At 40.5% G+C, this 25,521-nt stretch overlaps 1 protein-coding gene across 2 annotated transcripts in view; it reads right to left on the reverse strand.

The window, feature by feature from the left end:
* Positions 1–985: 985 nt before the first annotated feature.
* PLCG2 (phospholipase C gamma 2) overlaps positions 986–25,521 on the reverse strand; it is a 142,749-nt gene continuing 118,213 nt past the window's right edge. For both annotated transcript variants that reach the window (XM_031457998.2, XM_064488934.1), the window contains 3 exons: positions 21,454–21,542; positions 5,719–5,903; positions 986–5,036 (listed from right to left, as the gene is read on the reverse strand). In XM_031457998.2, coding sequence (XP_031313858.1) covers positions 4,994–5,036; positions 5,719–5,903; positions 21,454–21,542 — 317 coding nt within the window. In that variant the 3' untranslated portion in view covers positions 986–4,993. The remainder of the gene's footprint in view (positions 5,037–5,718; positions 5,904–21,453; positions 21,543–25,521) is intronic.

Here is a 25,521-nt window from a genome sequence, read left to right on the forward strand (position 1 = left end):
TGTTGAAACAACCTGTCCCTACTCTAACGTCAATACCTTCTAGAATTGTTCTTGTTTTATCTTTTACATTTTGATTTGTAATCTAACTAGACTTGATTCGTGTGTGTGGGTGTAAGGTAGGGGTCAAATTTCATGTCCATTGGTGATGCTAAATAAAATTTGCTTAATAGATCAAAAACTGGCAGAGCTGGTCAATACCCACAACTGATGATCAGCTGAGTCTCTACTGGACACAGTTTGCATTTCTGTGGACAAGAAGCACCTGCATTACTCACAATGGAAGGTGTAGAGTCAGGCAATCTGGACAGCTGATCACCTAAATACATGTTGTTCTTTGAATTCTCTTTTGAACCAGTTGAATGTTATTGTGGTTCCCTTGTTAATTGAGGAGTTTAGTAAATTTCTGGACATGTGTTCAGTTTTTAACTTTTAAGAATTATGACTTTGTCCATTTTTTTAAAGATGATCTTTCAGCAGTTCTTATTCCTTCTTGGCTTTTTTATCTCCTAATGCAGGGGTTTATCATAGGCTGTTCTCAAGTTTTGGGACCAGGGTGACTAGTCCAATCATCAGTGGCTGAGAGTTGGGGGTGGGACTGTCTTAGGGAACACAGCACAGCTTCCTGGGCACTGGGATTGAGGCAAGAAAATACTATTGACAGTTCTAGGTACCCCATCACTTAGTTCAGAAATACAGTTTTTAATAACCTCACCGCTCATCAAGCACAAGCCATTCTTTCAAAGACTGACAGATTGAAGAGTGGTCATATATTAATTTTATAAACTTGGGTTTCTATATAGAGTGAGCTTTTGCTGAAAGTAAGACAGAGAAAAGAGTTCATAGAATAGAAAAAATACATTGTTTGAAAAGAACGGTAACTGTTTCTATATCGTGGCTGAAGTATATCTTGTTTTATATGGGAACAGAAAAAGTGAATAGCATTTAGAAACAACAACAACAAAACAGTTCTGGGCAGACTGGTATATTCAATTAGATCAATTTTTTATTTTTTAGAATTGTGACAGAGCCATTTTATTTTCACATTAACAACTGCCAACATTTGTGTGGCTCATTCACATGATTCTTTACACCCAAGCACACACTCTATATAAAAAATAAATTAAGCTTTAATAATAAAACACAAGTTTACAAATGCAGCTTTTTAAAGCCTATTGAGAAATAAGAAATTTGGACATTTCTGAGACAGGATCACTGTGGAATCTGGCTCTGCAAGAAAAAAAATCTTTTGAGAATGAAAAGCCTGAGATAAATTATTGATTATTTTTCAAATGCCTGTTTGTAATCTGCGTATTTCTGAATGTACTTATTAACTTTGTTGGCAATAATACGGCTTTTAGGGTTGTCTCCAAAAAGTTAGATGTCACCTAAGTTGAAAATTAAGTTACATTTCTTGTAAAAAACTAAAAGAACTAAAGCCCGTTTTAGCCATCCTTATTTCCAAATACAATTTATCTTTAGTGGCCCTAGGTCAGCAGTCTTAAAATTTTATGCTCAGAGACCTCTTGAGTGAATTTTGAAAACCTGTGTATCCCCTTACACAATTTTAAATTGATATCTCAAATTTTTCATCATAAATCGTGGCAATGGATATAAAAGTGCTGGCATATTGTACATACTGCTGCATCTTTGGATAAAAGGTTATATTCCCCTTTCAATTTAGCCTAATTTTTCTTGATGTTTATGTTGTTTAGTGGCACATCTGTAATAAAATTACCTAGTATCCTATCATCATAAGGACCTACATATTTTTAAATTTCTTCTGGATTGAGCTTGATGAATAAACAAACAGTGCACATTTTAATAAACTGCTAAACAGAGTAAAATTTCATTGCCAATGTATCCCTTAATCAGTTTAAGAAGGCTTCTCCCCCGAATTGTTTTATCTATGTGGTTATTATTATTGTCTTTGTTAGAAGGGCCACAGTTTTATATAAGGAAATGTTGATGATCCTTGTTCACACAGAGGTGGGAACAGAAGAGGTTTTGTGGTAGCAGCGTAACAGAATTCTGTCAACTCCTTCAGAATTACATGCTACAATAAATACTCAGAAATATCGGGCATTCCTTCAATTTTGTTGACAGAATTGGGGACCACCAGAACGCAGAAGGATTTGTATCCTGTTTAGAGGCTCTCACTTTCCAAACACTGTATTTTGAATTTTACATCTTGAGTCATACTCTGCAGTAAAACTGAATAAGGGGAAAGATCCGTCTTCTTCTTTAAGGGGAGAAAAGAGCATTGTCGCAAGCATATGGGTCTCAAGAAAGAGAACAAGAGGAAGATGAGGATCTGAAAATCGATTCCCTAAAACTATTTCAGTCTGTGGCTCCTTGGAAAGCTCTGGTAAACTGCTTGGGGTAGACCTAGCCCATTTTAAAGACCACTGGCCATGGTGGCTTGTTTAGATTTTATATTTAACTATGTCATAAAGCATATAAATTATTAACTATGTTGTCTTCTTAATAGAGCAGCACGTCCTCAAATGTATTCCACTGTAACTAGTCCCATAAAATATTCCTTGGCAAAAGGGTCTGAGATCAAATTTGGTAAATGTGCATTTTAGAATATCCATGTTTTACAGTAGAGAAATTGACTCTCTATACCCTAAATTTCCTGAACTCAAATGATCTAACCAGCCTCCTCTATTTCTTTTTCCATGTAATAACTGATATTCTCAGTAATAAGGGAAATGGTCAACAAAGACAATTTAACACATAGGCAGTCACAGTTTGGACCCATCAATATTTGCTGCCATCTTTCAGAATGTCCCTGTCACTATTCTGCTTGACCTGAATTGGCTCTGCTCATTACATGGCTGAGAAAGCACAAACTCAGCGAGATATTTTATACTTAGGTTATGTGGCATCCCAGCAGACTTGGGACGAGCAGTGATGTCATCTGTGCCCTTCACTTTCTCTCTGTCTTTCCCAAGAATCTTAACCTCTCTGTGTCTTTCCTGAGAATCAGATTAATGTGTCACCCTATTGAGGGGAAAATTGGTGGTTTGAATGCAAATACTCTCTAATGGTGGATTCAAGTCACTGAAGCACCTAGGAGGAGGAGCCAGTTTTGGGGGAGAGGGCTCTTCCAGCACCATTTAGAGGACAGCCCCTGTCTTCCTCCTGCTTTTTCTCTGCATGGCTGGGTATTGATTTTACAAGAGGATCTGGGTCGTAGCTTTTTGGCTTTAAAATGGAATGAAGTGGGAAGGTTTACGTCTTTTCCTCACCCCTGGGCTGAAAACAGAGGTAATGATATCAACTCCTAAGTTGTGCAAAGGTAACAGTGGAGCCAGATGGAGCCTGGGGGGGTAGGGGGTGCAATAATTAGGCTCCAGTGGCTACCTGGCCAACAGCTAATGGGGCACTGGCTGCAGAATCTGAGACCGCCTTCCCTGCACCACTGAACTCAGTGCCTTTTTTTTGAAAGTTCCTTTGAACATTTGCTACCATCAGGAATATTCTTCCCTCAGTTGCTGAATGCCAAATACAATAGCAACTCCAGCTCAAGGAATAACTGTCACAACAGGTCTACCTTGGTCAGGCTGCTATTAGGTATACTCCTGGCTTCATGGAAGAGAAAATGTATTTCTTTTAGATGCACATGGGTATATTCCATGAGACCAGTAGGCATGGCTTTTTTTCCCCTTAATTTTTTTTTAAAGATTGTAACCCCAGACTTCAGCATAAGTGTGTGGCATATGGCAGTTGCTAAACTTGTGTGGAATGAAGGGATACGGTCTTCTGATCAGATGGAGCTGGGCTGGTTTTAATGCACTCTTCAGCAATACCTGCACGCTAAGCCCAGGTAATAGGCAGAGGGCTGAGTGGGTTTCTAGGACACAGTTCTATCCAGGTAAAGCCAGGCTGACTGCTAGTTAGTTCTTGCCAAACACAATCACTTTTTCCCCATAGTTATACCTTTTTCCTCCCAAGTCGGTGCTCCATTTACTCTGATCAAGTTGAGACTCTGCTGACCACCTCCCCCCCCCCCAAACACAAGCTATCTTTAAAAAGCCTTGTTAAATCATCACACTGTACACGTCATTAAGTGGCATCTCAAGATGTAGGAGAGAATCATCTTGTCCTGGGTGGGTCTGCCCCATTGGAGGTGGCCGCATCTGAGATTTTTCTGTAGTTTCCTAAGGCTCAGAGAGCCTAACTCTGATGAGTAGTTTAATAGTGACCTCTTATCCTCGGGCACTGCAGACAGAGCCTCCCAGAGGTTGTGCAGTGGCTTGTGAGCAGACAGAGCAGGAGTGAGTCAGAAGCCGGTTGAGCCTTCAGGGCTCTCTGATCTCCGACTGGCTGTCAGTCACAGAGGCCCCAAGATTTCCAACCTTGACCCAAATAACTCCAGTCACAAAGAAAGTCTCTGTCTTAATGAACAGATTCCACCCACAGCCTCCTCTCCTGGATGGCAGCAGGTCTGTCTACCAGCTAGACAGCTGGTGATAAGGTGTTTTGACCAGGGGTGGGGCTAGGGCTCCTCTTTGGGCCCTGGTGAAATCCAGTGGCCTTAATTGTGAAATCATTTGCCTCTGAGTTAAACTCCTTATAAGAATTTAACGAATTTGTTCCTTACATGTCGGGCTCATCTTCCATGGAAGTCAATTACCTGGGTCTTTAGAGGCCAGAAAAGGACTCCTGCTCGCTCTAAAGGTTGTGCACAGAAGCTTTTAACTGATCAAGATTTTCACTACTTTTATTCAATGAGGTTTGTAACACGAGAGGCCCCAAATGGGCATGTTTTGGGGATCCCCTATAGAGAATATAAGTTAAGAACTTGTCCAAGATGAAAAAATTAGGAAATCACTCCCAATCATGCCAAGTGGGTCTTCTTCAGAAATGTCATCCTGATGGCAGGCCTGAAGAGAGGAGGACCTCATGGATGAGCGCATTCCCAGGGTCTGAAGAGAGCACATTCAAACACACGCGTGCACATGACACTCGGACACATGTCCCCCAGCTTCTATGAGTAAAACTTGCTGTTGCTGACTCTCTTCTCTCTTAACCTGAAATCAAGCAGATGTCGCCATCATCCGTCAGCTTGAGACAAGGGCCCTGCGCTGAACTCTAACATTTCTCTGTCCACACAGGACATTTCGGGCTGGAGGGTACGTGGTGGAGTTAAGAGAGCTGGGCCCTTGGCAAGACACGAAACCTCTCTGGACCTCACTTTCCTCATTGGTCACCGCTACTCTGTAGGTGGAGTGGAGAAGAAAGGAGAATGATACAGGTAAGGAGTCCCCATGCTGTTTCCACTGGAGGCTGCTACTGGCATTTTCTTCTGGGTAGTTCTTTGTGGCGCATGGCTGTATGGCACATGGCAGGACATCAGGCACACCTGGTTGTCCCTCCTTAATCAGAAGCATCCTTTGTTGTGTGTTGGGGGTGAGGGGATCCTGCTTTAGTTAGAACCACTGGACTAGCCCATTCTTGGGAACTCGAGAAGGGCTCCTTAAATGGTAGTGATCATGGCTTATTTTCACTATGACATGGATGTGTCTTTCTCCTGAGGACAGTTCAACTTAGGGAAGATGCAGGTGCTGAGGTTACTGCTGCAACTAATTTATAGAGCAAAGAGAAATAGTCAAGGGTATCAGGATTTGAAAGACGGAGGCCTTACTGAAGCCCTGACCCAAGGGCCCCGACCTCACTGCCGGGAACATCTGCAGGTGGGAGGGGCTGACCTACCTGCGGTTGCACTTCTCCTGGTACAGCTGCAGCTGGTTCTCGTTGACATTGAACTCCCTAACGAGGGCATCCCGGGTGGCATTGCGCAAGTTCTGGTGTGTGTCATACAGAAAGAGCTGGTGGTTGAGCTCTTCCTGGCGCCTCCGCAGCTGGCGGCAGGAGGAGTAAAGCTCCTCTTCGCTCTCCTGGAGAATAAAGGAGAGAATGACCATGTGGGGATGGTGTCTTCCAAACCGGAATGGGGGACACAGCATCTGGAGGGTGTGATGGAAGTGAGCACAGGGCAGAATGATCATCTGCTGGGATTTTTCCCAGAAAATCCCAGGCCTCTCATCACCAAAGATAAACTCGCAATTGTTTATCCCATGGAAAGCAAGTGGTTTAGAAACCTCTGGTTCACAATAAGAGGTAGCTTTATTGTAAAACACTGAAATAACAAATGTATTGCCCAGGGATTCTATTAATCAGATCTAATCTGTGTCACTTTCTGGCTCTCATCCAAATGCAAAAGGTCTAACAGCTGTGTCTTACAGTAGCATGCAGCAGGTGAGGGACAGGGCAGCCTGGATAGAAAGCAGATTGGTGGCTGCTTGTGGGGTGGAGGGAGTGGAGACAGCTAATGAAGGAGCTTCTTTTCGGACTGATGAAAATGTTCCAAAGTTGGTCATGGTAGTAGTTACACAACTCTATGAAGAGACTAAAAACCACGGAATTGTATGCTTTAAGTGAGTGAAATGTATGATGTATTAATTACATCTCAATAAATTTGTTATCCCACCACCACTAAAAGAGCCATGGTAACATAGGTTACCCCAACCCCAGAGATGGGCACTGACTCAGTTCTAGCTAGTAATGATGTCTTGTTCCTCTGCTACCACCACCTTCAGGCGTGTGGCCCAAGTCAGGTCAGTTAGAAGTATCCATGGGACTTGGGTTGGTGCTCTTGATAAACAGTAAGTTTCTTTTCTTGGGGATCAGCAGAAAGAGTGATGAATGTTTCCAGTTGTGAGTGGTCCCTTTGCTATCATGTAAAGAAAGAGTGGGAAACAGCCACCAGGAGAGCACCTGGATCCAGCCATGACTGAAACAAGCCCTATTCCTGAGCCTTGCAGTTGTCTGAGCCAAAACAGTCACCCCATTATGCTAAGAGAAAAGAAGTCTTATCAGGGAAAGGAGTTTGGATTTCAGCATGGAAGGAGGAGGGTGTGTTACCCCACTGATGCTTTGAAAAGATCTCTGTCTATTGTGTAAAGGACAGCTACTCAGGAGGTCAGTCTCGTGACTGTTATTACTGATGGAGTAGTTAAAGTGAGAGACTCCGGTGCTACAGAAACGTGCGTCAGTATACACAAATGGCTCAGACCATACCTTGCTCTGAAATTCTTCTCCCACCATAACGACCTAACAAAACATCCTGGTCATCCCCCGGGATAACAGGTAGGAGTCTTGACTCTGGAGAGTGGGGAGAGTGATGCTCAAAGTTATTCTGGCCACTCACAAAGGTGCAGGGAGTGAAAAGATGACTGTCTTTGCATAAGGAGTGGAGATAAAATGGACAGTCCCTGGTGACTAATTCAATGTACTGAGTGAAGCATTAGGAAGAGTCGGTAATGACGTAGCTTAAATTTATATCCTTCCTCAAGGAGGCTAGCTTTTCTTCCTATCAAGAATAAAGCAAAACACAGGGGGAGGGTAGAGTGTGTGCCTAGCATGCACAAGCTCCTGGGTTCAATCCCCAGTACCATCATCAAAAGTAAACAAGCAAACAAACAAACCTAATTGCCCCCCCTCAAAAAAAAAAAATAAAGCAAAACAAAACAAAAGCTCCGTTAAAGTCTTCACACTCTCCTACAGATGGTCTCTTTTCACCTTCTCCCTGCCTAGACAAAAATAATTTCTCTTGCTTTCATATATATAATGACTGTTAGGAATAAGGTTAAGGTGAAAATTCATTTTTTCTGCTAATGCTTCTCTAATTGCAGGCCTTTGTCTCCTCTTTGGAATCCCAAAGCATTTGTAGCTGTTATATAATTCAGTCTTTAGTAGTCTCTCTATATAGGATAGAACATTCAGAAAAGCACACAAAGCATATATACAGGTGAATGAATAACTCTAAAGCAAACAGCTATGGAGCCGCCAACAAGTCAAGAACTAGAGCGTTGTCCACTCTCTGCACCCTCCTTCCCTCTTAGAATTTTGTGATAATTATTTCCTGGCTTACTTTTGAGTCTGAGTTGTCACACATAAGTTGAGTTTTTCTTTTCCAAGTCAATGGTTATTTCTCTTTTTCTAATATATGTATCTTACCAATTGCTTTCTCACTATTGATTCTTTTTTTTTTTAAATAGCTGTAGCTGTGCCTTTTCCAGAATGTTATTTGGTTGGAATCGTATAATTTGTAGCCTTTTCAGACTGGCATCATTGATTCTTGAATTACATTCCCTCTTGCTTATATAAGGACTATGAGCATTCTTTTAGCCAAGTCTGTTAGTCCTAAATTTATCTGTCCTTGTATATCTGAAAATACCTTCATTTTGCCTTCAATCTTGAATGGTAGCTATTAGTATATAGAAGATCTAGACCTACAAAAGATGTGTGTCTAAGGCATTTTGAAGATATCCCTTAATCTTCAGGCTGCTACTTGCTAAACATGGAAGCACTGCTGTTATGTGTCAGTCCTTCCTAGGTAATCTGTATTTTGTTTTATAATTTCCTCTTTGTCCTGGTATTCTGCCAATTCAGTACAGTGTCTATATGTGGATCTATATTTATACTGCTGTGTTTATAGTTGGAGGGTGTTTATCTCTTCAGTGCTGGAAAATTCTCAGCCATGAATATTTCAAATATATTATGTTGGAGCTTCTCATTGTACTTTATTTTCCCCTTCATCTTGCTGTGTGAAAGCAAATTCCTAAATCCAATCTTCACATTTATTAATTTTTTCCTTAATTGTATCCACCCTGGAATTTCCCACTAAGGTGTAAAAAATTTTTTTTCAGGATTTTTCAGTTTGTATTTCCAGTTCTTAATTGGTCCTTTCACTCCCACATGTTCTTGATTAATCATAAGAAGGGTTGTTCTTTTTAAAATGTGTGTCACTCATTGGGTTTCTCTCTAAAAACTTATTTTTTTTACTTCAAAGTTGTTTTCAGGTGCACTGGAGTGGATTCCCTGACTTTTACATTGTTAAGCTATATTAGCATTATTTTCCTTGAGTGTTAAAATTGCCATGTGCCAGCTCCAGCTAACAGAAGCAATAAAAAGATCGTGGTTTCCAGGGGTTTGGGGAGAGGGAGGGAGAGAGGAATGAACAGATGGAGCACAAGGGATTTTTAGGGCAATGAAATTATTCTGTATGATACTATAGTGGTGGCTACATGTCATTATGCATTTGTCAAAACCCCCAGAATGTACAATTTCAAGAGTGAGTTTTAATGTAAACTATGGACTTTGGTTGATAATTGTCCATGTTGGTTCATCGATTGTACCAAATATGCCACACTGATGAGGGATGCTGAGGGTAGGGGAGTATATATGTGTGTGTGGGGAGGGCTATGTGTGAACCCTCTGTATTTTCTGCTCATTTCTGCTGTGAACCTGAAACTGCTCTAAAAAAAGTCTATTAGTAACAACAACAACAACAAAAACTTGCCATGTGCCAGCTCATCTTGAATAGGAAATTTCTTTCCTCCCTGAACCTATGTGTTGGCATCTGGTTTTCTGAATGTCCTAAATGGAGGACTCCCAAGGTCAGGTCCAGCAGAGTGTTAGGGGGATGGCCTAGGACTCTGGGTTCTCAGAAATAGTGCACATCCTGTTTAGGTCCTGGCCGCAGGGCTGGGTCTGTTTTTATCCCATCCCCTCAGGCAGGCAGCTGACTGCTGGCCTGAGCCCTGGGCACCTGATAAATCTTTTTCTGAAGGGTGTTTCAGAAAAGAAGCCCACCGTGGCCCAGGCCGCCTGTCTGTGTACAGCCAATGTACAGTCCCTATTGCATTAGCACACAAAAGTGAAATACATGAATTACATATCCAAACACAAGGAGTTATAAAAAGGACAGAAGGCTAAGGAAAGCAGACGGAATCACTACAAATAAACAGAGATGGCTGAATTAGAGAACCAAAAAATAAAAATGTAAAATAAAGGCAAGAACAAGGTTGTTTTAAACACAAATACCTAGAGAATCAATGAAGTAGATAATTCATTATCTAAACTAATCTAGGAAAGTGTGAAGGGCCAAACAGCTGAATAAGAATAGGCCTACAGCTATAGGTATACAAATACAGATAAGACGAGAAAGGAGCCTGTGAAACAAAACCAAGTGATGATGAAAAGAGTAAATGTATGTGTGTATTTAATTATTATAAGGCTCTTATATACATATATATTTCCTATTACAGAAAAGTATTCCAGAAGAGAAAGAAAATTGCAGTTTGAGAAAATTCTTACAGCCAGGCTCCGAAAACTTCACAAAGGATGTCTTTAACATCTCAGTGTCTTCCACTGGGGGGTAGCAGTTACACCCAATTTTATGCAAAATGTGCCATGGGGCTGGAGCTTTGGGGTATAACTTAGTGGGAGGGTGCGTGCTTAGCACGCACGAGGTCCTGGGTTCAATCCCCCATGCCTCCATTAAAAAAAAAAAAGTGCCATAGCCCTAAGAAGGCTTCCGAGTGATTTTTATGAAGACAGCATAACAAAACCTGACCAAACGCATCAATGAATACCAGTGCAAAAATCCCAAGTGAAATAGCAACACATACATTACAGAAGCACAGTAAACAATACAATCCTACTCTATTTCACTAGGATATTCTTTCTTCCACTTTCTTAAGATGACTATTGGACACCTCTGCTCTCCCCTGACTTCCCCAGTCTCAGCTGGTAGCCTTGCTACTTTGTTCACATAGAAGAAATTACATGGGGAATTTGCCTATCTTGGCCCCTGACCTGCCCATCTTGGGACCCTGACCCCATGCCTTCTCTCCTGCTGGCCCAGGGTCCCCTCTCCCCTCTCCTACTTACTTCTTCCTTCTTGCATGTGTCCTTTCTCTGTCCTGTACTCTCTCTTCTCTACTAAATTATCACCATTAGCAGCATGCAAAGGCATCTTAAAAAGCTCCCCCTTCACCCTGCATCCCACCAGCTACTGAACCATCTCTCCTGTGACCTCTGCAGCAGATGTCCTTGAATAAGTCCTAGGCTCCCTATCAATGTATCATCTACTTCTGCTGACATTTAAAAATTTCAGATCAGGATTTCATTAATTATATATGCAGAGTTTAAAAAGCCAAGAATTGTTAGGATGATGACCCAAAAACCCAGCTGTCTCCTTGTTTACCACCCCCTGCACCTTGATCCTTGCTCCCCAAAGTCAACAATTGTTTCTTTTGATTATTAACTTCACGGTTCTAAAAAAAACAGAAGTAAAAACATGTTTATACTGCAAATTCTTGGTTTTTTCAGTTTTTAGGGATCATCCTCAGAGAGAAAGATTTGGCTATCTTGCCTACGTGTTCTTTTCTCTTCCCCGTTGGAGACAGCCATTTTGGGTTATATTAATTTATGTTTACATGGCAATTTTATTATTATTCCCACTTTGAGCCCTTGTTTTAGATGGATGTGTGTATGTGTATAATTTAAAATGTATAATGCTTGAATTCTTAGAGAAACTCTCTACCTTTAGTTTTTTTTCTCCCCCCACCAATGCTTTTTTCTTTTAATTTTTTCTATGTTGACATTTTAAATTTACAGAAAAGTTGCACTAGTATAGCAAGTTCTCATATCCTGCACAACCACAGTGCAATTATCAAAACTCAGAAATTTGCATTGGTCCAATACTGTTAACTAAAGTACAGATTTTACTTGGTTTTCACTGTTCTTCCCACCCATGTCCTTTTTTCTGGTCCAAGATCCAGTCCAGGACCCAGATCCACCAGATCGTACGCAACTACTGTGTCTTCTCAGTCTGCTCCAATCTGTGACATTTCCTTAGCCCTCCACTACCTTTTATGACCTCAACACTTTTTGGGGGGGGGGGGGCGTTATATATGTATTTTTTCTTGAAGCATAGTCAGTTTACAGTGTGCCAATTTCTGGTGTACAGCACAATGCTTCAGTCATACATGAACATGCATATATTCGTTTTCATATTCTTTTTCACTGTACATTACTACAAGATACTGAATATAGTTCCCTGTGCTATACAGTAGTACCTTGTTTATCGGATTTTGTGAGAATCCTCCTGTATCTCGAAGTGAGAGACACTGTCAGAGTTCAGTAGGTGTTCTGTGCAGTTCAGTGGGTTTGTAGATGTAATTCTTGGTGTATTTGTGGGAGAGGGCAAGCTGTGAGTCTCTCTACTCCGTCATCTTGGCACCAGATCTGACCTCGACACTTTTGAAGAGTACTGGTCACTTACTTTGCAGAACATCCTGCAATTCAAGTTTGGCTGGTGTTTTCTCATGGCTCATTTGAGGTTATGCAGCTTTGGCAAGAATGCTACAGAAGAGATGTTCCTTCTCAGGAGCACTGTGATACCCATATGTTACTGGTGGTGGCACTGATCATTTTTTGGTTAAGACAGTGTCTGCTGGGTTCATCCACTGTAAAGCTCCTGTTTTTCTCTTTCAAATTAAATTTCTTGGAGGTACTTTGAGACTATGCAAATATCCTGTTTCTCTTCACTTTCACTAATTTTAGCATCCAGTGGTAAATCTTACGTGCAGCCATTTATTACTGTTGTGTTCCAATGATGATTGTCTTTTTCCCTCACTCCTGCATTTATTAATGGAATTCTTCTGTAAGGAAGAGCTATCTCTTCTCTCTCATTTAATTATTAAACATTCATGTGCCCATGGGTTATAATCTAATATCATTATTTTGTTGCACAAATTGTCAGCTTTGGCCATTGGGAGATTTTGATATGTCTCCATCCTTTCTTCACCTCTTCCTTCCTTACTGGAATTTCAAGATACTCCAGGCTCATTTGGTATTTTATCTGTCCCAGCGCTGGAACTACCTCTTGTCTAAAGAGCTCTGATTTCTTTTCACTGGTGAAGGATATTTAAAAAGCAAGGTGTGGGTGCCTGGGTATGCTCATGCCTACTGGGGTGTCATTGGTTCTAGGCCCTCTCAGCAAACAGAGTTAGGATATATATTTATGTATAATAACCGCTGCAAACATAACATTTATTTCTGCATCTATGTATATGTATGTATGTGTGTGTGTATATATATATATATAAAATATATTTAAAGTGAGCCTATACTAATACGTCTGATTCCAATCAAATTTTGGCAGGATTGGTATATATTTCTGCTTGCTCAGGTGTTGCTTTATGTCTTCCAGTAAGATTTCATACTTTTGCTAGAAACCCTATATCTTTCTTACTTACATTACTCCTAACATGTTGTTACAGTTTTTGTCAATATCATGAATGAGATTTCCCATCTGTCCCTACCTCCCACCCCACATTTCCAACTATTACTTCCAGAATAAAGTGGCTGACTTAATAAATGCAAGACAAACAGACATTAGTCTCCTTAAAATTGGGAGTTCGTTTTTGAAAATATATATTACCCTAATTTGTGAGTAGAAATAATTTTCTCTCTTTACCACAACTGACACTGATTGTTTCACTTGGCTGGTTACATCTGTTGATCCAGTGGTTTATGCTTTTTCTCACTGTGTTGCTGACTGTGCTGGTGTTAAACTATCTTTGCATTATTGGAATAAACTACTTAGTTGTAATATTTTGATTGTTCTAGTAAATAGCTGGAAATGACTTTAGATTTTCTTTTTTAGAATTTTAATCTGTATTCATAATGGACATTGATCTATGGGTGGAGCAGGAGACATACTATGTCCAATTTTGATGGGAAAGTTATATAGCTTCAAGACATTAACTGAAACATTTCCATTTTTCTATTAACTTCATTGGATTAAAATTATAATTACATTCTTTAAATCCAGATAGAACATAGCTAGCTCTGGTAACTGTTTTACTTGATAGGTATTTTATTATCCTTTGGGTGTTTTTTTTTTTTTAATAGGACTTTGCCTCCAAGTTTGTGTGTGTTTACCACTTTTTGAAATAATTTAAGCCTATTCACATTCTTCAGTGCAATCACTCATTTGCCCTAGTTTTTCAAACTTATTTATCTTATTATTTGGTGTTCAGTCTCCTTTTCAATATTGACTCTTGTATGTTTTGTTATCTTACTTTCTTTGTTCCTTTATTAAGCAGTTGAAGAGTTTATTTAATTGATCTTTACAATGAGTCAGCATTTGTTAACATGTTTCATTCAGTTGGGTTTTATCTTTATTCCTATTTTGTGTTTTAAAACTTTTAAATGAATACTTGGTCCTTATATTTTCCATCTTCTGTGCAGTTTTAAGGCAAGCACTCTCCTAAATATACTTAGGGCATAAATGTTTACTACTTTTTGGATAACTTATTTGTTTTGATTTATTTCATCTAGGAATTTATTTTCAAATAGGGGACATCTTTATCATCTTACTAGCTTTCAAATTTTTATCAGGTTATAGATAATGACTTATGAAATCATTATCTTTTAAAAGTTTATTAAGCTTTGCTTTCTGACCAAATAATCAAGTTTCTGAGAACTAGAAGAAAATAATATGCATTACCCACTTGTCGGGCATAAAGTGTGTATCTCTTAAACCTGTTAGTCATATTACTTTGATTATCTGTCCTTGGTAATTTTTCTATATACTAGACATTCCATATTCCTAAAGACATTTTCAATTAAGTAATCTTTTATTTGTATGAGCTTTTGTTTTATATATTTAGCATAGTAATGATGTTTTCTAATTAAACATCTATGACTTGCATCCCTTTTGTTAACCAAGCATTCTATCATTATATATTGCACCTGTTAATGCTCTTTGGTTCTTTTGGTCTTAAAATTCTACCCTCGGATTAATTTTTCCTCCCCAGTTTTTTCTAGTAACTCTTCTATTCTTTTTTTTTTTAACCTTTGCTTTAGGCTTTTTTCTTTTAAACACTGCACAACCAGATTTCTTTGCTAATGGGAGAATTCAACCCATTCACCAAATCAAAGTTATATCCATTCAATTTTAATTTTCTTTAATTTTGTCCTTTATCTTATTTGTAATTTTTACTCTCTTGGTCAATTTTCTATTTATCTTTTTTATCTGTTGCTTTTCAATTCTTACAGTGGTTACCTTCAGTTTTTTTTTTAAATATATTTTTATTGAAGTATAGTCAGTTTACAATGTTGTGCCAATTACTGGTGTACAGCACAATACTTAAGTCATATAGGAACATACATATATTCGTTTTCATATTCCTTTTAACCATAAGTTAATACAAGATATTGAATATAGTTCCCTGTGCTATACAGTATAAACTGGTTGTTTATCTGTTTTATATACAGTAGTTAGTATCTGCAAATCCCAAACTCCCAACTTATCCCTTCCTACCCCTTTCCCCCAGTAACCATAAATTTGTTTTCTATGTCTGTGAGTTGATTCCTGTTTGTAAGTAATTTTGTCTTTTTTCTTAGATTCCACATATAAGTGATGTCATATGGTATTTTCTTTCTCTTTCTGCCTTACTTTACTTAGAATGACATTCTCCAGGTCCATCCATGTTGCTGCAAATGGCATTTTTTATGGCTGAGTAGTATTCCATTGTTTACATATACCACAGCTTCTTTATCCAGTCATCTGTCGATGAACATTTAGGTTGTTTCCATGTCTTGGCTATTTTAAGTAGTGCTGCTATGAACATTGGGGTGCATGTATCTTTTTGAATTGAGGTTCCCTCTGGATATATACCCTGGAGTGGGACTGCTGGATCACATGGTTAAGTCTGTTTTTAGTCTTTTGAGGAATCTGTTTTCCATAACGGCTGCACCAAACAACATTCCCACCAACAGTATAGGAGGGTTCCATTTTCTCCACAGCCTCTCCAGCATTTATTGCTTATGGACTTTTGAGTGATAACCATTCTGACTGGTGTGAGGTGATACCTCACTGTAGTTTTGATTTGCATTTCTCTGATAATTAGCAATGGTTTTTTAACATTCCTTTTTACATCAGAATATCAGCATTAACTCTCCCCTTGCAAGATGCTTTATTTGCCTACTGATCCCACTGACATAAATGTTAATCTTTTAGGATGTCTGTATTTTATCTCTCAACTCCTGGGTTTTGCTAATGTTTGATTATTTTCAGTTCTCCCTTGAGTGGATACATGATATGTCTTAAATCTTGCATCTCCACAAATGTTTCTGTTGCCTTGACATGTGGCTGGGCAGTGAATTCGTCTGTCTTACAAGTCTGTAGGTGGCATTCTTCTGGTTTCCAGTACTGAGGAGGACAAGTCTGATACTAGATTTGGTTTTCTTTGTAGATAACTTGGTGTGTTAGAAAGTTTAGGGTTTTTGTTCATCCTTGGAGTTCAAAACTTTTACTTACATATTACTGGGGGTGTTTTCTGTTCATCCCTTCAGGAACCAACTGAGTCATCTGAAGCAGCAAATCACAGAGAATTCCCTCTCTTCTCTGTTTCATTAATAGCTCCCCACTCTTCTGTTCCATTTTGTCCTTTGGAACATGTTTGCATGCTGGGCTCAGGACAGAGGCACATGACCTGTCTTTTACTTTATGATGTCCATCTCATGGTGGTATATTTTAGACTTTGAGACATTTCTTCCACACTGTTTTTTGGGTCACTAATGTGGATCTCTCTATTTATATAGTGAATTTTTAAATTCATGAGATCGTTTTTAAAGTTTCAAATTCCAGAAGTTTTTTGGTTTTTGTTTTAGAACTTTCAAGGATATCCAAATAGAGGACTAATGTGTTAGGGTTCTCATCAGATGCTTCCAGCAGCTCTACTTAACTGCCAGCCACCTGTACCAGGTATCCCCTGGGTCTTTCTTCCTCTTGTGCCTGATTTTCCATTGTATGCTCATGGTTTTGCACGTTCAGTAGGCACATCAAGTCACTGGGTCACGGTTGTAGGCACAGCAGTTTGTGCTCTTTGGGACCAGCAGTGGGCAAACTCTAGCTGTTGAGGCACAAGGGACACCTTTCTCTGTGCCTCCAAGTCTCCCAGCTGTAAAGATATCTTCCCCAACCTCAAAAATCAGGACGAGCTCAGCTCCAGAGGTCAGCACCCCTCTACTGATCCTCCAGGACTTTAGAGTGCGTGCTGTAGCACTTCTCCAAAGGGACATGTGTGAGTCCACACATCTGCTCCGGCTGAGCCTCGCCGGGAACCACAGCATCCTGGTCTTTCTGACTAGGCCACTCTGCCACTTGTACCTCCACTCCCACCCAGCACGAAGCTAAGCACTGTCCACCCCAGGATCAGCACCAAGAATCCCGGGACAGCTGTTTTTCTCAAACACACCCTCCAGATACTGCCAGCTTGGCCACGGATGATGATGAGGATGAACATGCAGTTTCCATGCTTCTCCTGTCCCCTTCTTCTGAGTCTCACAAGTTCAGATCATTTGAGTGGAAGGAGGCCTTTTTCAGTTAATAGCAGGATTGAATAGAATACATTAACTGAAAAGAAACTAGTTCCAGAGAATAATCTGACATGTATCCAAAAATACATAGTCTTCTTCTTTTCCCTCTTTGATCTAGTATTCCATTACTAAATAGCTAGCCTCAGGAAATAATTCTTAATCAATGTTATATGAAGACCATCATTATTCATAAAGTAAAAAACTACAAACAACCTAACTGTCCATCAGTGGGAGAATGGCCAAATGAATTAGGGACCTCTTCCACCTGATGAAATAGGCATTCATGGCTTTGAAAATCATGATAACATGGAAAAATGCTTAACATCATCTATGAAGTAGATAAAGGGCACATATTCATAAACATTATATGAACCCAACTATGGAAATATCATATGCAAAAAATTATCAGGCAAAGGAAAGATAGCAAAATGCTGACAGTACTTATGTACAGGTGGTTTACAGGATTTTTTTCAACCTCCCCCCCATTCCTTTCTTTTCCTACTTCTCAAATTAAATATAGTAGGTAATAAAATGGTGTTAAAAATACACTTTGTGAACCAAATATATAGTTAACAGAGTAACAGAATTTGTAAGTAATTGTGACATTTAAATGGCTTCTTCAGAAGGGGCTCAAAGTGCTTACTGACAGTTTTTCTGGGGCTTTCATCTCTATCTCAGCAAATGTTTTACAAGTAAACTCCATCTCAGTTCTCACTGGATCAATCATTTACTCAGACAAGGCTTTCTGGAAGCTGCTTGCCAGAGCATCTTCCTGGCAACACAGAGGATACGGTGATAAATAAAACACGGTTTGACCTTGGGCACCAACAAAGCCCAGGTCTCCCAAACACAACCTTCAATGCAACATGGGGCAGAATGTCTAATGGTGCCTGTGAGTGGCTTAGAACCTGGTGACAGAAGTGGAATTAAATAAAAGCTCAGGGACCAGCAGCTGAAATGAAATCTGCATACCCCTAGACAACTTTTCCCCTGGGAACCCCACACAATGCCCCCTTTACCTGGTTTCCCCTACAGCATCCAATAGGTGAAGCTTCCCTCATCAAGGAAGCTGGATAAACATTTTCTTTTATTTTTTTAATCTATTTTTTTATATAGTGGCTAATATTTGCAAGTCTCAAACTCCCAAATTTATCCCTTCCCACCCCCTTTCCCCAGTAACCATAAGATTGTTTACTAAGTCTGAGAGTCTGTTTCTGTTTTGTAGATGAGTTCCTAGTGTCCTTCTCCCCGCCCCCGTTTTTTTTTAGATTCCACATAAGAGTGATATATGGTATTTTTCTTTCTCTTTCTGGGTTACTTCACTTAGAATGACATTCTCCAAGTCCATCCATGTTGCTGCAAATGGCATTATTTGGTTCTTTCTTATGGCTGAGTAGTATTCCATTGTAAAATATACCACAACTTCTTCATCCAGTCATCTGTCGATAGACATTTAGGTTGCTTCCATGTCTTGGCTATTGTAAATAGTCCCGCTATAAACATTGGGGGTGCATGTATCTTTTTGAATTAGGGTTCCTTCTGGATATATACCCAGATATGGGATTTGGATAAACATATTTCCTTTTAAATATACTACTTTTCTCTGCTGCCAGTGATTCCTAATCACTTAAAATCTTTACTATGCTTCCAGGTTGTTTATGACAGCATTGCAGAGCAGTGTCTGGACAAATGCAGTCCTCCTAAAATCTGAAACCACTTTATCACTATATTTTTCCATGAAAATGTCTGCAGGTGGGCTTTGTACATTAAGTACAAAGAAGACACAGAGATGGCTCCAGATCCTTCTGTGGGGTGGGGAGGGGTGAGACTGAATAAGCCAAGGGTCTTCATGCTTACTTATTCCAGGCTTTAAAACTTTTCCATCTTGCTAAATAAACTGACCTCCGTAATTCCATATATGGGAATTGATCCTAAGGAAGTAATGGTGTATGAGAGGAGGGAAAGGGTAACTACATGAAGACGTTTGGGAGAGCCTTCTCTGTAACTGGATTTCCCTGTAAATGCCCAGCTTGGTGGAATGACACTCAGTCATTTAGATGCTACTGAAGATCAGGAAATAGTATGAAAATTGCTTGTAATCTCACTTTGAAGCAGTGGTTCTCAGCCGAGGACAATTAGGCCACCTTCATTTTTATTAGTGATAAACTGACAAATGCATAATTCATTCTAAAAGAAGACAAATTTAAGGCTTGGGCATCCTCAGCAAGGACTACTAGAGTGGCTAAGTCAGTCACCCTGGGAAAGGGAAGAATTTATATAAACTGTCATGACAAAGCACTTCTCTCACTGAGCATCGTGAAAGGTGATTTTTTTTTGATCCATAATTTAAGATTCAAGTGAAAACTGTAATTTTCATATAAACATTACATTTATTTTGACAGAGTCTAAAGCCCTAACATTTAATATTTGTTTTTAAAGGGCAAACCTTCCATTATCCATCTCCTTACCTTTCAAGACAGTCTCATCACCATGAGCTTATTTTATACCAACAAACTGTCACTGAGGTTCTCTAACCCCCCAACTACTGTGCCTTTTATTTTTGCTTCCTCTGCCATCTTGATGTTTCTAAAATGTTTTGAAGTTGAAACTACCAAAGTTGCAGAAACTGAATGTAAGGCAAACAGCTATGCAGAAAGCCTAACATTTCTCCTCTGAGTTTTTACTGCATAGATTATGGCTTTGGCTATTCAAAGGCATCCCCACCCCTGCCAACTCCCTTCCCCATGGGATGGTTCTCAGCTATACCGGCACACCTGGGAGGTACTGCGGATTGGGTCACAAGAATTTTTTGGTTTCCCAGTGCATATAAGAGTCATGTTTATACTACACTGTAGTCTATTAATTATGTCTTTAAAAAATGTACATACTTTAAGTAAAAATACCTTAAATGAGAATACTTTATTGCTAAAAAAAATACTAATCATCATCTGAGCAAGTCACAGTAGTAACGTCTAAGATCACAGATTGCCATAATAAATAAAAGAATGAAAAAGTTTGACATGGAATTACCAAAACACAACACAGAGACACAAAGAGAGCAAATGCTGTTGGAAAAATGGTGCCAATAGACTTGCTGGTAACAAGGTTGCCACAAACATTCGATTTGTTTTAAACAGCATGGTTTCTGCAAAGCATAATACATCGAGGTATGCCTGCAGTAAGCAACTTCCACATCACTATTTGGTTTTTACAGCCAAAAGAACCATAGTACAGGCAGTGGTTCCTCCACTCAGAACAACCAGGATAAGAAAGCAGTGTGCATATGCAGGGGCACTGACTAAGCTGGTGTCAGCCCACCGGGCTCCAGAACCATGGTTTTTCTAGGTTTCCCCAAGAGAACTGGGGTGACCGCATACCGTCTCAGCCCATGCAAAGTTTTGTGGTAGGGGGATAGAAAGATCTTGGGAGACTATACTGGCCACATATGGGGCCTTGCAAAAGCATACGCCTAGTAAGTTTTATTCTATGGAAGAGGCCATTGGGAAGATTCTGAAATTCCAGAATCACAATATGTATCAACTCTCAAACCCAAGACCTGAACTACCCACAGAGTAGGGCTCCATTCTTACCTCTGTCCTGAGCAACTCAAGCTCATCCTCTTCCATAGCTCCGGGAGCCAAGCCCTTTCCACCGTGGTTACTCAAAGGCCTTGGTATCTTCAAGGCCTTGGTAGACCAAAGGGACCAAGAAGGCAGGCTCCTCCAGTAGCAGAGAGAACCGCAAAAAGAGTGCTACTCGCTAGGGGAAGGTGAGGTCCATGAATTTCCTTCCCCAGAACAGGCCATCACAAGGCTTTGCTGGATGCTTGCAGACCTTTTGCAGGGATTACTGAAGACAGCAGATGAGGAAAAGCATGCGGGAAGGATGCGTTTACCTAGAAATGCATCACCGTGTCTGGCTCTTAGAGAAATGAAACTGAGGAACTTCCAAAGAGCTTCACCCTTTCCAACTCTACAACCTCCTAACCAAATCATACAGCATCCTCTAAGAAGAAAGGATGCTGAGAGGGAATCCTAAGACCCCTGAGGACATCTGTAGCTGAAAGGAATCCTTCTTTTAGGATCTGGCACATTTGGCTAGATAATTCAATCTGTTCAAGTCCATCAGCCAACTGTACTCATTGGCCATTTCCACCTCACCAGCAGACATAGCTCAGGGAACCCTCACTGGTGTTGCTCCACTCACCAGGACTGGCCGCATCTCACAGAAAACCAGGAGGGAAGCCAGCTCAATGTCTTCACTGTACCCGTTCTTCAGAGGAACAGACCTAAATCCTACAGATTGGAAAAACAACACAAAAGCAAGCATTAATGTTAGACCTTTGCTTTCTTGGAATACCCAGGGATCACATGCCCAGTTCAAGAAGCAGAGAGGTCAGTGGCTCATGGTGGGGGCTGACTTCGTGGGAGCCAGAGGTCTCACCCTGATGGTCAGGGAGAGAGGCTGCAGAACACAGCCTTGACTGATGGGTCCATACAGAGAAATGAAGGTAAAAATATCTGCCATCTAGAAATGAAAATGATTGACTCAGAAGAAATTAAAACCTACAGATCACTGCACATGGAATTTAGAGTGACTACAGCTGTGCTTCAATCCTTAAATACTTCTAAGGCCAAAAGACTCAAAGGAGTAATGAATGCCCACATCCATTTCCTCCACTGAGCCCTTTACAAAGCTTAGAACGGGCGGGTGTGTTTTGTCTTTAAAGATTTCCAGTGGCAGGAAGTCTTCTGTCCCTTGGCAGTTCACAGCAGTATTGATCATCTTTCTCTAAAAGCCATTCCCTATTTACAGTTAGGACCTGTGCCTGACGGTCATTTAAATGTTTCTTTTTATTTAGCAGAGGGTTGAGGTGGGCCTGAATTCCCTCCCTCCCCATTAAGTAACGTTTAAGGCAACACATCTCAAAGGTTGGTTTGTATGCTTGTTTTGACTAAGTTGTATAACTAAATACACAGTAGAAATGAAAGTCTTGCTCCCACCCACTCATAACCTCTTATTCCAGAAGGAACCACTGTTGATAGTATTTTTCCAAGATAGTGTGTGCATATGTCTGTTTCCCTTAAGAATCACAAAGCACAGTACCCTGACCAGCAATTCTGAACCGTACAGTTTCCACTTCACACTATACTGTAAGCATTCACTCTATGGCCCTAGTTACACATGAAGGCTTTTCTCTAATTGAAACACAGTTGATGTACAATATCATGTTAGCTTCAGGTGTACTACCTAGTGATTTGGCATTTGGGTACATTATGAAATGATCACTGCAGTAAGTTACCATCTGTCCCCATACAAAGTTATTACAGTATTGTTGACCATAGTCCTTACCCTGTTATGTTACATCCCTGAGGCTTATTTTATAACTGGAGATTTGTACTTAGAAAGCTTTTCATTTGCATTGCTTGTCCTGGAGAATCAGTAGATACAATGCCCAAATTAGGGCATTTGACTATTTCCTCTGTGCCTTCCACCACTTGGGTTTTGGCTTGTTCAATGGTTATTCTTATTTCTCTTAATTTATTGCCTTTGAATTCATATCTTTTAAATCTCTCACTTTCCACTGGTTCTCATGAGGAAATTGGTGTGCTTACATAACCCGACAGCTTCTCTCCCTTTACCTCCCCTAATCTGGGAAAATGGTATTATCATTTCTACATCAACATGGTGTGTAATATTTGCGTTCCATTTTGTAACTGTAATTCTCCCACAAAGGGAGGCTTAGTTATATTTTTCTGGTATTTATACAGCAAAGCTAAAAGAAAATGACAAGGAACACTTGTACACCCACAGCCTAGATCTGAAACCCCTAACTTCTTACTATACTTATCACATTTAGCGACCCACTAATCTATCATATGTGTGTGTGACATTTACTTCACATTTCAAAGTAAGATGGAGACATCTGTATACTTCCCCCTTATGTCAGCATGCATCTCATTAACTGGAGCTCAATATTTGCTCAGTGTCCCTTTTCTGATATAAAATTTACACACACTGTGAAATGCGTGAATTTTTAAAAATGTCCTGTGTTCACCACCTTCTAACTGAACTTTTACATCGATATTTTGGCTGGCTAAGTTTGTCTTCTGTATTCTTCCATATGAGCTCATGGGACTGTGCAAGTTTGAACACATCCATCCTGTGATTTTACACTTGAGTGGCAGTATGAGTGGGTGTAAACCTCCCAGGTCACAGTCTTTTCCCTGGAGGACTTTGGGGACACTGCTCTCCTTGAATTCTGCTGTAGAGAAGTTTTCTGACTTACTTACCCCTTATAGGTGTCAGGAACTGTGTGATATGAATCACCTGTGCATCCTATTAAAATGCAGATTCTGACTCCAGAGATCTGGGATGGGGCCTGAGACTGGTCTCTAATGAGCTGGTCTGGGGACAGTGGGGAGGAAAGCAGTCTAAGCGTCGATTGACTATCAGAATGTACTGAAACGCTGAGTGCACGGCGGTGTTCGAGGAGGCTGCTAGGCAGCCCGTGTGCTCCTGTGACATGGTTGTGAGCGAAACGGTACTGCCCGACACCCGGTGTGTGCCCCCAAAATTGGAGAAGTGAGCTCTGTCCCCTTGGCTGTGTGTCTCCAGTTCCATGTACCTCCTTTCACTGCCTGAGTCTCATTTGTAGGAGCAGCCCTTTCATGTATATTACAAACAGGGCTGAAAGGTGTTTGCCAATTTCACTAAAAGTAGTTTGATTCTGGGTTTATTCTTGCTGGTTTCGGTTGTGTCACAGACCAAAGGGACCTAGAGACATCTTTTGGGGGTAGGATCAGTATTGTGGCTTATTAGGAGTAGGGGAGGCCTCGAGGGAGGCCTCGAGGGAGGCCTGCAGAGTAGGAAGAACATGGGCTTTGAAGTTAGACCTTCCAGAGTTTGCATCCCAGCTCTGGTCCGACAGGTGTGTGACCTTGAGCAAGTTCATTAACATCTCTAGGCCTCAGAGTGCTCCTATTTAAAAAGCGGAGATGATAAAACCTTTTTCACAAGATTGCCGTGAGGATTAAAAGAGGCAGAGTTTAAGGCACCTAACACAATAAAAGCTGTTTGCCTTCTTTCCTGAACCCCAGATGGCTTAAAAGCTTAACTGCCTCCTGTGATAACAATGGGCGGAGTTTAAGTTCGAGTTCAGAGGCCCCCATCCTTATGCACAAAGGTATTGTTCATTCTCTCTCACGCCTTCCCTGAGTGTGAATGTGCTGTGCCAGCAGGTGAAAGGGAAGGAGAAGCCTTACTGGGAGAATCTCACAGCTGGGGGGAGTGTTCTATTTTTTTTTTTTTAATCATCCTTGTGATGGCCTTTGTTCTTTGACTCTCTAAGCTAAGTCAGCATTTTCTAGATGAATCTGCAGTTTAGTAGCTGGTCAGGGAGGTTCACCCACTGACCTCCCTGTGAGCAGTGGTAGGGGCTCCCAGGCGCACATTCCTCACCCCTGAAGACACGGTTCAGAGGGCAAAACCGCCAAGTGGCTAGTCTGTGCAGGATGAGCCCCGGGGAGGGCGGCACAGTTAACACAGAAGGAAGTCTGTCCTAAGCCTCAGTCATCTGGCTGACCTCAAAGAGGCAAGTTGCACAATGAGGTACTGTGGCTAAATTGCTGAGTGTCACACAGCTCCCAGTTGGGGCGAGTTAACCGAGAGGGTTGGCAGACGTCAGGCCTCTGGGACTTAGAGTCTTTGCAATTACTATTAATTACTATTATTATTATTAATAACCAGGAAGACTGGTATTTCCAAAGTGCTGAAAATAATCAGACCGTTGAAACATTTCTCAAGTTCTTGTTTAATCTACTCATTTTGCTTAGGAATTTGTTTATTCACAGATAAGACAGGCAGCCTAGGTCTTGCTCAGTTTTCCTGTGCCACCTGGGGAGCTGGCTAAACATGCAGATTCCTGGGCCCCACCCCAGACTGGCTGAATGAGAACACCCTGGGGTGGGCCCAGGAACTTGTATTTTGGAACCGGAGGGCCCCCCCACACACACATCTGTTGGACAAATACCCAGTGGTAGAAATGATCAGACTTTATGATACAAAGAAAGGTGGAACATATCAGATATTCCCTCAAGTTCTACCTTTAGAAAAAATTTTCAAAAAATACTGGGAAACCTTTTCCAAACAATATCAAGAGAAAAGACTATATAAATCACTAAAAATGGTCCTTGGAAAGCAGGGGAATAGTGACTTATGACGAATCCAGAAGGATCTCTGATAAAGTGTCTCAGGAATACAGGACCCTTCTCG

The sequence above is a fragment of the Camelus dromedarius genome, chromosome 9 (genome assembly GCF_036321535.1).
Source record: "Camelus dromedarius isolate mCamDro1 chromosome 9, mCamDro1.pat, whole genome shotgun sequence".
NCBI classification, from domain to species: Eukaryota; Metazoa; Chordata; class Mammalia; order Artiodactyla; family Camelidae; genus Camelus; species Camelus dromedarius.